A 13,991-nucleotide genomic window follows, 5' to 3' on the forward strand; every position below is an offset into this window, starting at 1 on the left:
GAATAATATACAGAAGAATGGAAAAGAAAATTGAGAATGCGCTAGGTGACGATCAGTTTGGCTTTAGCAAAAGTAAAGGGACGAGAGAGGCAATTCTGACGTTACGGCTAATAATGGAAGCAAGGCTAAAGAAAAGTCAAGACACTTTCATAGGACTTGCCGACCTGGAAAAAGCGTTCGACAATATAAAATTATGCAAGCTGTTCGAGATTCTGAAAAAAGTAGGGGTAAGCTATAGGGAGAGACGGGTCATATACAATATGTACAACAACCAAGAGGGAATAATAAGAGTGGACGATCAAGAACGAAGTGCTCGTACTAAGAAGGGTGTAAGACAAGGCTGTAGCCTTTCGCCCCTACTCTTCAATCTGTGCATGATGGAAATAAAAGAAATGTTCAGGAGTGGAATTAAAATACAAGGTGAAAGGATATCAATGATACGATTCGCTATTCGCTGATGACATTGCTATCCTGAGTGAATGTGAAGAAGAGTTAAATGATCTGCTGAACGGAATGAACAGTCTAATGAGTACACAGTATGGTTTGAGAGTACATCGGAGAAAGACGAAGGTAATGAGAAGTAGTAGAAATGAGAACAGCGAGAAACTTAACATCAGGATTGATGGTCACGAAGTCAATGAAGTTAAGGAATTCTGCTACCTAGGCTGTAAAATAACCAATGACGGACGGAGCACGGAGGACATCAAAAGCAGACTCGCTATGGCAAAAAAGGCATTTCTGGCCAAGAGAAGTCTACTAATATCAAATACCGGCCTTAATTTGAGGAAGAAATTTATGAGGATGTACGTCTGGAGTACAGCATTGTATGGTAGTGAAACATGGACTGTGGGAAAACCGGAACAGAAGAGAATCGAAGCATTTGAGATGTGGTGCTATAGACGAATGTTGAAAATTAGGTGGACTGATAAGGTAAGGAATGAGGAGGTTCTACGCGTAATCGGAGAGGAAAGGAATATGTGGAAAACACTGATAAGGAGAAGGGACAGGATGATAGGACATCTGCTAAGACATGAGGGAATGACTTCCATGGTACTAGAGGCTGTAGAGGGCAAAAACTATAGAGGAAGAGAGAGATTGGAATACGTCAAGCAAATAATTGAGGACGTAGGTTGCAAGTGCTACTCTGAGATGAAGAGGTTAGCACAGGAAAGGAATTCGTGGCGGCCGCATCAAACCAGTCAGTAGACTGATGACCAAAAAAATAATATTCTTACACCAAATGAAAGCACACAGTCGCAATATTTCGGCAGAACACAACTCATTGATACAGCTAATACAGTTACTACCCGGCGGGGTCAGGGATTTTCTCTGCCTCGTGACGACTGGGTGTTGTGTGATGTCCTTAGGTTAGTTAGGTTTAAGTAGTTCTAAGTTCTATCGTGCTCAGAGCCACAGTTACTACCCCATCTGTAAATGAAATACAGCAAGCAGTAAAGAAATTAAAGAATAATAAGGCTTGTGGCGAAGACCAGATATAGGCTGAGTTATTAAAGAATGGAGGCCCACAACTGGAATTAGAAATACAGGCGCTAATAGAAACAATTTGGAAGACAGAAAGCATTCCTGCAGATTGGAAAACTGCAATTGTGTGCCCCATGTTTAAGAAGAATGATCCACTTGTTTGTGATGACTACAGAGGAATTGCCTTACTGGATGTCACTTACAAAATCTTATCGAGCTGCCTGTTAAACAGGCTGATTCCAATAACAGTAGAACCGATTGGGGACTACCAATGCGGTTTCCGCAGAAACATATCCACATTAGATCACTTATTCACCCTAATACAAGTAACTGGGAAGGCGTGGGAATTGAATGAAGATGTCTACATATTATTCGTAGATTTTAAAAAGGTCTGTGACAGCATACACTGACAGACACTCCTAAATATAATGAGGGAATTTAAAATACCATTAAAATTAATCAGATTAGTTAAAATGTGTATAGACGAAATCTTATGTCGCATAAAGACACCGGTAGAAGAAACTGAAGATTTTAAGGTGTACACCGGACTGAGACAAGGAGATGCCATTTCACCTATTTTATTTAACCTTGTCCCAGAGAAGATCGATAGAGATTTTTCTAAAACCAGTCCACAAGGGATCCAGCTACAGAATGTGAACATTACTAGACTTTCCTATGTAGATGATGTAGCACTACTAAGCAGCTCCAAAACAGAATTAATCAGAATTCTGCAAAACTATTATAAAATTGCTGAGAAAACAGGATTATATGTTAATGAAGAAAAGACAGAATACCTGCCCATAAGTAAAAAATCAGAAAAGGTGCACCTCTGACTGCGGATGGATTCAATTTCAAGACTGTTGACCACTTCAAGTACCTAGGAAGTCTTCTTAGTAATAACAACAGAACAGGCATAGAAATAGATGCCCGTTTGACAACAGAAAACAAGACACCTTTTAGTTTCATTAAAATTCTAAGAAAAAGATCACGTAGCAGTAACTTCAAAATCCGCTTATATCAATCGACCATTATACCTGTGATGTTATATGGATGTGAAACATTAATATTTAGAAATAAAGATGAAGAAAAACTGTTAATATTCGAAAGAAAAGTACTAAGGAAAATTTTTGAGCCTGTATATGACGAAAACAACATGGAATGGAGAATAAGAAGAAATGAAGAATTAAGAGGGATGTACAAACACCGTAACATCGTCGAGATGCTCAAGAGAAGAAGGTTGAATTGGACAGGGCATATAGCAAGGATGACAGAGAAAAGACTACCTAGAATGTCATTCAGCAGAACAATAGATGGAACGAGAGGAAGAGGGAGATCCAGAATCAGATGGCGGGATAACATTCGGGAGGACACAACTAGGACGAACAGCAACAGCAAGTGGACAAACAGTGCATTGGACAGACAGAAGTGGAAGAGGCTCATGCAGCAGGCGTATTGCCACATGTAAAGTAAAGTAACGTAAGTACAACTCATTGATGTTCGACGTGGCGTGAAACCAGAATATGACCACAAAATCACTGGGTAATCAATTTGAACTGGATAATAGGGATGGGTCCGAAATCACGTGAATGTTACAAATTACAGGTTATTGAGAAGTCACAGCTTTCTTATTTACAAGTTATCGTATCTGGTTGTGATTTCAGTCATGCTGTTTCAACTGTTATGATGTTATTTCGACCGTTCTCAAGGACGATATAAGTCAAAAGTAACAACAAAAAGTAGCATTATAACATTAACCGCCGTGTGCCGCCTGTTTACCGACGTTACAAGCAACGGTCGATTGATCTGTGGGGGAGTGTCACAGAGATGCTAAAGGAACTGAAATGGAGGGCCCTTCAAGCTAGACATAAACTATCCCGGAAAGTCTACTAACAAACTTTCAAGAACTGGCTTTAAATCATTATTCTGAGATACTACAACCCATTAGGTATCGCTCACATAGAGATAGTGAGGACAAGATTAGAACAATTACTACGCGCACAGAGACATTCACACATTCTTCTCGAGCTCCATACATGAATGGAACGGGAAAAAATCGTAATAGAGTATAGATGTACAAGTAGAAATTTTATTCACAGGGTAAAATTGCTAACATTTCCGGTAATGAAAGCACTTGAGCGGGGGATGTCATCGACTTGCAAGTTTTCACAAACTTAGAATGTAACCTCTCCTCAGACGAACATTGTTTAAAGAAGCAGTGGCAACTTCTACAATTCCGCTGACAACGATATTTACTTATAGTGAATAACTGAAAAATAATTCAGACACCTGTGAACATAATAGAACAGAAATCATATTCTAAACACGAAGGCGTACTATACTGTGCGGCAATTTATGTTATGATTCTCAATATCAAACTGTTATAATATTTTCACACTTGTTTGATTACTTCCAACCTGAAAGCCAAAGGCAGAGCAAAATGCACAGCGTCAGAGGCTACATTCTATTTTGTCAGGACGAAATTTTCTCCGAGGCCAAGAGTATCCATTTCTCCCTAAACTTTTGTATACCATATAACAACTAGTGTCGCCAGATTAAACTGACAAGATTACCAAACAATGCTTCGCGCTGAGGGTGAACACTAAAACAATTGCCGCGCGAGATTAGCCGAGCCGTCTGAGGCGCTGCAGGCATGGACTGTGCGGCTGGTCCCGGCGGAAGTTCGAGTCCTCCCTCGGGCATGGGTGTGTGTGTTTGTCCTTAGGACAATGTAGGTTAAGTAGTGTGTAAACTCAGGGACTGATGACCTTAGCAGTTAAGTCCCATAAGATTTCACACACACCTAGACACCTAGTAAAACAATTCACGAATATTAATTCCGTGGAACACAGTTTGGGAAACCATGAGTCAATTGTGACTAATCACAGTGTAACAGCTATGGCTATCAACAACAGAAGGAACATTTTTAGCGTCACTAGAGTGCGGAGGAATATAGGTTGTGCATTGGTAAAATGTTTACTTAAATCTGTTACAAAGTAGAACTAAAATACCACTTACCGAAAAGTAATACTAACAGCAATCACCGTTATTGTAAAGTAAAAGTTTTATTCATTTTTGCCTCTGGATAGCTTAAAGCCATCTGTAGTTACAAAGGTACCACGTTCACATAATTGCAATTTCCACAGTAGAACAATACAAAGAGTTCGACGTACTAACGTAAATTCTTAATGTAAAATAGAAACCCTAAAAGATGGCCGCCATACCGCCAGCAGTAAGTACAGTGCCAAGTTAACATAAGTGCAATTTTCGCATTAAAACAATGATAAGAGTGTGAATTACAAAGGCTAGTTCATAATACAAATTAATAATATAAAATGACGACCCAGGTTTAGAATTGGGCCACGTCCACAGGAGAATGACATCCACAGCAAGCTGGACAACGGCGTTGTTTGCAAAGATAAGTTCTTAATGCAAAGTAAAAACCCAAACAGATATCCCAGTTTTTCGATCCTGGCTGGTTCCATGGTAGGACCAGATCCACACAACTTATAGGACATAGCAGGACACTGGTGTCTTTTAAACAGCTCCCGAGCAAATAATACTTATACGGGGTGAGTCACCTAACATTACCGCTGGATATATTTCGTAAACCACATCAAATACTGACGAATCGATTCCACAGACCGAACGTGAGGAGAGGGGCTAGTGTAATTGGTTAATACAAACCATAAAAAAAGGCACGTAAGAATGTTTTTTTAACACAAACCTACGTTTTTTTAAATGGAACCCCGTTAGGTTTGCTAGCACATCTGAACATATAAACAAATACGTAATCAGTGCCGTTTGTTGCATTGTAAAATGTTAATTACATCCAGAGATATTGTAACCTAAAGTTGACGCCACCGAATTACGTAGGGATCCAAAGGGAACGGAGATGGACCTTAGGTACAGAAGAGACTGGAACAGCACATAACGTCCACATGCTAACACCTTTTCATTGGTCTTTTTCACTGACGCACATGTACATTTCCATGAGTGGTGAGGTAAACGTACACACGTGGTTTCCGTTTTCAATTACGGAGTGGAATAGTGTGTGTCCCGACATGTCAGGGCAATAGATGTTCAATGTGGTGGCCATCATTTGCTGCACACAATTGCAATCTCTGGCGTAATGAATGTCGTACACGCCGCAGAACATCTGGTGTGATGTCGCCGCAGGCTGCCACAATACGTTGTTTCATATCCTCTGGGGTTGTAGACACATCACGGTACACATTCTCCTTTAACGTACCCCACAGAAAGAAGTCCAGAGTTGTAAGATCAGGAGAACGGGCTGGCCAATTTTTGCGTCCTCCACGTCCTATGAAACGCCCGTGGCCCGTGTTTGTTACAACACGCACCTGAACGTCGGAGGGTGCAAGCGTCAACTTTAGGTTACAATATCTCCGGATGTAATTAACATTTTACAATGCAACAAACGACACTGATTACGTATTTGTTTATATGTTCAGATGTGCTAACAAAACTAACGGGGTTCCATTTAAAAAAAGGTAGGTTTGTGTTAAAAACATACTTCCGTGCATTTTTGTATGGTTTGTATTAAACAATTACGCTAGCCCCTCTCCTCACGTTCGGTCTGTGGTGTCACCGCCAGACACCACACTTGCTAGGTGGTAGCTTTAAATCGGCCGCGGTCCATTAGTACATGTCGGACCCGCGTGTCGCCACTGTCAGGATCGCAGACCGAGCGCCACCACAAGGCAGGTCTCGAGAGACGTACTAGCACTCGCCCCAGTTGTACGACGACGTTGCTAGCGACTACACTGACGAAGCCTTTCTCTCATTTGCCGAGAGACAGTTAGAATAGCCTTCAGCTAAGTTAATGGCTACGACCTAGCAAGGCGCCATTAACCATTTGTAACGTTGCATGTACCTCAAGATAGAGTCTCACTTGTATCATCCAGAATGCTGTATACCAAAGGACAATATAAAAGTTAAGTGTTCTAGTAGCTACGTTCTTTTCTTTATCACATTCATTACGAATCTTGTTCCAGACTTAACGCCAGACGGCGTGAGTTGACGCGTGCCCTTTCGGCTACTTCACTGTGGACTGGCTGCCTTAACAGTCCACTACACGGTCTGTGGAACCGGTTCGTCAGTATTTGATGTGGTTTACAAAATATATCCAGTGGTAACGTTAGGTGACTCACGCTGTATATATGACAGCGGTGAAGAAAAGCAGCTACATTCGTAGAAAGGAGGTAGCCCCACAAACCATTTTTTGTACAAGACTGCCTGCACTGCAGAGTACTTTGCACACGCCAATATGACGTGTTTCAGATCCGCCACCAGCGTCGTGTCCTGATAAGTGTCCAGAAGCGATGGTTTTCGACCGGCCTCGTGTGGGTAAGAGAGGTCACATGATATCTACTTGGTTTCACCGAGATAAACCCCGGCTGCGAAGAGACGTTCGGTTGTATGGACGCTCTCATAGTTCTGGAATACGTGCCATCCACAACTCCATTCGACATAAGTAGCGTCCCTGACCGTCGACATTCGTATCAGGGATTGACGCTGGGTGGAACTGTCCTTAAGTAATGCTCCTCTTAGAGAGGCGGTCAATAGTTTCATTATGGAAAATGCCAAGATGCCCTTTCGTCCAAAATGAGGGGACGTCAATGAACAAAGTCCGCCTGTCTGTTATGGCCTCCAAGACATACCTGTTGGTCTGTTTTCCAAAGGCACCCTGTACCAGCTTCTGCAACATACACTCATGCTCATAAATTAGGGATAATTGCAGAATGTGGTGCCACACAACGTGGCACTACACCAAACTGGCGCTAATAGCATAGGCACATAAGGAACAAACACGAAACAGATCTGTAAGTCCACGGTATTGGTGATAAGTTGAGAAAACCGTCCCGAAACACATGTGTTACATAACGTCACGGTTTCCTGCGCATGTACCCCGACACCAATGTGGGATATGATCACCATGCACACGTACACAGGCCGCACAACTGGTTGGCATGCTCTGGATCAGGTGATCGAGCAGTTGCTGGGGTTTAGCCTCCCATTCTTGCACCAGTGCCTGTCGCATCTCTTGAAGTGTCGTAGGGGTTTGAAGATGTGCAGCGATACGTCGACCGAGAGCATCCCAGACGTGCTCGATGGGGTTTAGGTCTAGAGAACAGGCAGGCCACTCCATTCGCCTGATATCTTCTGTTTCAAGGTACTCCTCCACGATGGCAGCTCAGTGGGGCCGTGCGTTATCATCCATCAGGAAGAAGGTGGGACCCACTGCAGCCCTGAAAAGGTGGACATACTGGTGCAAAATAACGTCTCGATACACCTGACAAAGACATGTGTTCATGCATCATAATCCCATCCCACACCATCAAACTACGACCTCCATGCAGGTCCCTTTCAAGGACATTAAGGGGTTGTTATCTGGTTCCTGGTTCACGCCAGATGAAAACCCGGCGAAAATCACTGTTCAGGTTATACCTGGACTCGTCCGTGAACATAACCTGAGACCACTGTTCCAATGACCATGTACTGTGTTCTTGACACCAGGCCTTACGGGCCCTCCTGTGACCAGGGGTCAGTGGAATGCACCTTGCAGGTCTCTGGGCGAATAAACCATGTCTGTTCAGTCGTCTGTAGACTGTGTGTCTGGAGATAACTGTTACAGCGGCTACGGTTAGGTCCCGAGCAAGGCTACCTGCAGTACTGCATAGCCGTCTTGGGGGCACTGAAGATGAGATATCGGTCTCCTTGTGGTGTTGTACACTGTGGACGTCCCGTACTGTAGCGCCTGGACACGTTTCCTGTCTGCTGGAATCCTTGCCATAATCTTGAGATCACACTTTGTGGCACACAGAGTGGCCGTGCTACGACCAGCTGTGTTTGACCAGCCACCAGTCGCCCTACTATTCTACCCATTATAACGTCATCAATGTGTGTTCTTTGAGCCAACCCTCGTCCGGCCATCCTGATGTAGGCTTTCCGTGATTTCCCTAAATCGCTCCAGACAAATGCCGGGATGGTTCCTTTGAAAGGGCACGGCCGACTTCCTTCCCCGTCCTCCCTAATCCAATGAGACCAATGACCTCGCTGTTTGGTCTCTTCCCTCAAACAATCCAATCCAAGCAATCCTTTGAGTCATTTTCAAGAGACAGTCACCATTAGCACGTCTGAAAATGTCTGCATACGTACTCGCTGCACCGTACGCTGACATACACCAACACACCTCTGCATATGTGGACTGCTGCCAGCGCCACCGTGCGACAATCGCAGTTCAAATGCACCGCATGATCATACCCCGAGGTGATTTAAACCTGCAAACCGCCCACCAGAGCGTTGTTTCACCATGTATCAGCATTATCCTTAATTTATGAGCATGAGTGTACTTTGGGGATCGCTGAGGATCAATACGAACCGGAAAGTCTGCGTGTCATTATAAATAGTCTCCCCGTGGCCAATATCGGGTAAGAAAGTGCTCCAGGTCGTGATTAATCTTCACCCCCGTTCTGAAATTGAATGGCAAGTGCGGCACCGGGGCTAGAGTGAAGACTGCACCAAACGGAGGGCGAAAGCAAGGGAGGTTCGGGTCTTGTAGGATTAGCGGTAAAAGATGCTGCCATTTCGCATTGCTGCGAATTAGTATGGGACTTCGGTACGTTCTTCGTCTGTGAGGTGCCTGTGTGAGTCCCCACGGAATACTGCCTTGAGGGAAGCACAATCAAATATGGGAGAACAACTAAAGAGAGTTCTCCCCCGGTAGCTGAGTGGTCAGCGCGACAGAATGTCAGTCCTAAGGGCCCGGGTTTGATTCCCGGCTGGGTCGGAGATTTTCTCCGCTCAGGGACTGGGTGTTGTGTTGTCCTAATCATCATCATTTCATCCTCATCGACGCGAAAATCGCCGAAGTGGCGTCTCATCGAAAGACTTGCACCAGGCGAAAGGTAGGCCCTAGTCACACGACATTATTATAGCTAAAGAGAAAATTGTCGGACTACATCTGGTGACGTGTGGCGAGTGGCACTGCAGACGTTTTCACTAACAGTGCTTTGGTGGGAGTTGATTGCATGGTTCCAAGAACAACACGAAGCATCCTATAATGGACGACATCGACTTTACAAAACGTCGATTTCGTCGCGTTGCCACAGACGATGTTTCCATAATCTAAGACAGAGCATTTTTTTTTATAGAGACGGGGCCCCTCCACGCCCACACCAACGTGGTGACCAGACCAAAAGTTCCACAGTCACCTCCGTCAACATGTTAGTTATCTAATAGGTGGATCACAGGATGCTGGGCTATCTGTGCGTCTGGGTAAGACTACGCATTAACACGGTCCATCAGGTGATAGATAGTGGACGAAACGCGAATGAGGGTAGCAATTTGAAGAGCAGAGGGAAAAAAGTGCCAAGGCTCGTGTCGTGGGAAAAAAACCTCTGTGACAGTGGGATGGGTAGTAAAAGCAGTAGTGGCTTGCTATCTGCGATAGTTCATGGAAGGTTGGATTTGTTAGTACGGGTATCATGCATCATTACCGTGGCAAGCGATAGCGATGTATCCCAGTTGCTGCAGCCGCTACATTCCGGAACAATCAAGATCGTTATACAGTACTGGGAGATCGGCCATAGATCATCTCACTGTGTGGGGGGTGTGTGGAGCTTGTCTGCATGCAGTGTACGGTACGGCTTCCCTGCGTGGTGCCAGTAAGTCGGCAGTGTGTTCCAGATGGATATCCAGTAATGGCGTCTGATTAACAGGGGCTCACCTGTACCGTTGTGTTTGCGTGTGCTTGGCCATAGATGTTAGGTCCTTTCAAGTATGTCTTTTGGTCTTTTATGTTTCCATCTATGGTTGTGGTCGTAGTTCCCCAGATTCAAAATAGACGGGTTCTGTGAATGTCTGGAGTTTCTGTATAGTCTTGTGGTGAGTTTGTGGAATACCTCCGTGAGAGTCTCAAGTCGGTATTCCAGATGAAGGTCCGCGATGCGTGTGTATCGTAGAGCATTGCTTATGATTTTGAGTAATTTGTTTTGTAAGAGCTGCAGACAGTTCGAGACAGAGTTAAGAGGTCTGCCCGTTCTGCGCCTCACCAAACTGTAGCAACCATATGCAGCCCTCCACTGATCTGATAGCGGACCGCCCCTCACAGTTCGTTCTTGCAATCTTTTTCTTTTTACTGATCTTTCACTCCTTTCCAGGAGAGGGCAACAGCTAGCAGACCTTAGTTCTTTCGAGAATACATTGTTGTAACTCTGTTTCTTAAATGGAGTGAATATTAGTAAAATAAATGGTGCAAACTAATTATGTGGCGTTTTGCCCCCCTCTTACGGCCCTTACTTTGTGAAAGTCACGGGTTGCGGCCCGCTACACTGGCAAGTGGTTACACCTCTGATTTAGCCCAACATTAGTGCAGACGGAAAGTGTTGTAGCAGTGGGGGGGTCAGCCGGCCGTTGGTGGCCGAGCGTTTCTAGGCGCTTCGGTCTGGAACCGTTCAACCGCTACGGTCGCAGGTTCGATCCTGCCTCGGGCATGGATGTGTGTGATGTCCTTAGGTTAGTTAGGTTTAAGTAGTTGTAAGTTCTAGAGGACTGATGACCTGAGATGTTAAGTCCCATAGTGCTCATAGCCATTTGAACCATTTTTAGTGGGGGGTAAAGGTAGCGGCTATACAGCAAGCCTCGTGGGTTGAGTGAATGTTGTGGTCCCTGAGTGGGGCTCACCCCATTAGTTCTACGTAAATACTTATCCTAATGTGATCTTGAAGTACAATGTATTCAGTTTATTCAGTTGCAGGGAAATGGCGGGTAGGCAAATGCCAAGTTAGAGTCTTGGTTGAGAACACATGTTAAACATGTGAAGAAAACTGTCTGGGTTAGGGGCAGAGGATGACAAAGTGTGTTGTTCGGTTCCAGATGTGGTGCACAGCGAGCACGCCCCGAGGCCTCAAGTGGGCCCTGGAGGACGAGCACGCGCCCAACCACGTGAGGGTGCAGGGCACGCTCTCCAACCTGCCCAACTTCGCCGAGGCCTTCAGCTGTCCAAATGGGTCGCGCATGAACCCTAACAACCGCTGCAAGCTCTGGTAGACGGCCATCACCTCGATCGGTCACCGCAAATGGTCAGACGAACTTCGCCCATGGAATCCACCTCCTCCTGATCCTCAAGGAAGAAGGGGCCAAGTTAAGGGGCGGGGGGGGGGGGGGGTTGGACGTCAAACGGACCGACTTGGTGCAGGAGAGGCAGCACAGGGCATTTTAATTTCCACTGTCTATACTTTTACAAAAAAATTCATAAAACTTTGTCAGAATGACCAGGAAGGATTCAGAATTCACACTCATAGCAGTGGAAGTTCGAAAACATAACGAAATAATTTTTGTACATGTGAAATTTCATCATTTTTTTTCACTTACTACTGGCAGTATTTGTTGCTATAGGTGCACATATAAACACAACTATCACTAGAAGAACGCCAAAAAGAAAAAGAAAACAGAATATTGCAGTTATGGTAACTGAATGAATCCGTTTCTTCAGGGTGTCACGAAACTGAAATTTTATTTTGTTTACGCGAAACATTACGAAATTTATCGATCTATCTTATCGATGTTGTAATTATCAATAATTAAATAATGTCTTTTAAGAAGATTACGTATGACAATCGAGATCTTTGACCTCGTCCTTCCACTGAAACACCATAATTGCTTCAAAAGACTTTTCAAAAATCGAGTCAAAATTAAAATGCGTTGTGTTCTCATATCTGGCCTTGTAGGACTAATATATATATGGAAGGTTTCAGCCACACAAACTATATCACTGGGAACAAGAGGTGGCTTTGATTTCCAGTATACGTTAGTATAACTGGGGTGGATAAGAACTTGAACAACACGAAGAAGGCTGCTGAAAAAAGTTACAGGCAAAAAAAAATCTTTGTGGGAAGGGAAGGATAATTTCAAACAATTTTATGTAGTGGCCGAATACTTCTCTTACTTTTAATCAGAACCAACTTTTATTACGTAGAATTTTAGGATATAGTTTAGACAGAAATTTTAATCAAATGCAGTAGTCATGAAGTAGATCGAATGGTCACAATCGATCTCGGATTTTTGAAACGAGCGGCGAGTTCAGTACTCGCGTAGTACCTCCGAAATCTGTTGACAAAACTCTTTGCGCCTATGTAGCAACTTAACGTCGTATTATGTATCGGAATAAAGTAAAAATTCTTAAACTGACCAATGCTAACAAATATGACATCTTTGAAGCAGTATATAATATGTTTCTAGTTTTATGTGCCCATTTCCTTAGATCATCATCCCAGCAACTCGAAATTTCAGTCTTCAACGTATGTTGAGAGTAGCAGTGTAATTCACCTGTGAACCAAAAATAGATGTGTGTTAGAACACCTTTCAGGTTCCTGTTACGCATTTGCTCCATATTAGCAGAGCAATTTGTACATAGGAAACATTCGAAGACAACAAATCTAGGTGCCAGTCTTTGTTAAGTGCCACCTGCGTATTAGAAATAGACGATTACTTAATGGTTTACTCGGACTGAATGGGTTAATGTTTAGTTTTTTCCGAGCTTCTCTTAAATAACAGACTTAAAAATCGAAAATCAGCAGTGTGCTTTCTTTTACGCACGGTGCACTGTCTCGAAAACATGCTTCAAAGCAGAAATTTCGAAGTCACCGAAACCTTTTTACGCTCACTCTATGCAAATGTATGTAATTCGTAATTCTTGGACAATAACCATTCCTACGTGGTCCTTAAATTTACTGGTACGTGTATTATGCCGTGCTCAGTAAACGGAACGCATACTATGCGAACTGATAATTACCACACGGCTACGAAATAGAAGATCTTAAACCCAAGGATCTGTTTCTTTTAAAAACTACAAAAAGCTGAATGGGTGTCTCTCCCCTTCTCTGAAGATCAACACCGGACCATTAACAGCCCCTTGGAAGGTAACAGGTCGAATTAGTACTAATGGCGGCGCATTCCTCTCCCATTACGGCAGCCTTGCACGACATGAGCTGGACGCAAATATTAAAATGGACGGCACTCGATGAGAACTGCAGTTTACCTTGATGCAGCGGACCACAGCACATTCTGAGAGATGTTAGCTGGCGCATTGTTGATTAAATGTGTCAACAATGAATCGCAATACGAAGTATCTGAATACAGCAAATTTCAACATGCTTAGCCACTGCTATTTCTGGAAGTTCAGACGCTAAAGTTGTACAGTCGTACAAAATTAGTGTAATAAATGCCTGGCATTATTTGAAATAGTACAAAGCAGATGTCAGAGGTAGAAAGGCAATGGTCGTTAGTCCTGGGCGCCTACAAGGCAGAATTAACAGTGGGGATTCATAAGACCCACGGACGTGAGGAGGGTTTCGTCACGCTGGGAAGGTAGATTCTCATTTCACAGCACATCGAATGCGTTGTTATGGAGTTGAGAAGCTAAATACTTGTGACAGACAAGTGTACAAATGTCATTGCTACTCGTTTCACTCGCAGTAAAATAAGCTATA

At 43.7% G+C, this 13,991-nt stretch overlaps 1 protein-coding gene across 1 annotated transcript in view; it reads left to right on the plus strand.

The window, feature by feature from the left end:
* The window catches only part of LOC126209990 (endothelin-converting enzyme homolog), a 309,515-nt gene extending 297,965 nt beyond the window's left edge, over positions 1–11,550 (plus strand). Inside the window, exon 20 of the mRNA XM_049939099.1 lies at positions 11,377–11,550. Coding sequence (XP_049795056.1) covers positions 11,377–11,550 — 174 coding nt within the window. The remainder of the gene's footprint in view (positions 1–11,376) is intronic.
* The last annotated feature ends 2,441 nt before the right edge of the window (positions 11,551–13,991 follow it).

The sequence above is a fragment of the Schistocerca nitens genome, chromosome 10 (genome assembly GCF_023898315.1).
Source record: "Schistocerca nitens isolate TAMUIC-IGC-003100 chromosome 10, iqSchNite1.1, whole genome shotgun sequence".
Classification (NCBI taxonomy): Eukaryota; Metazoa; Arthropoda; class Insecta; order Orthoptera; family Acrididae; genus Schistocerca; species Schistocerca nitens.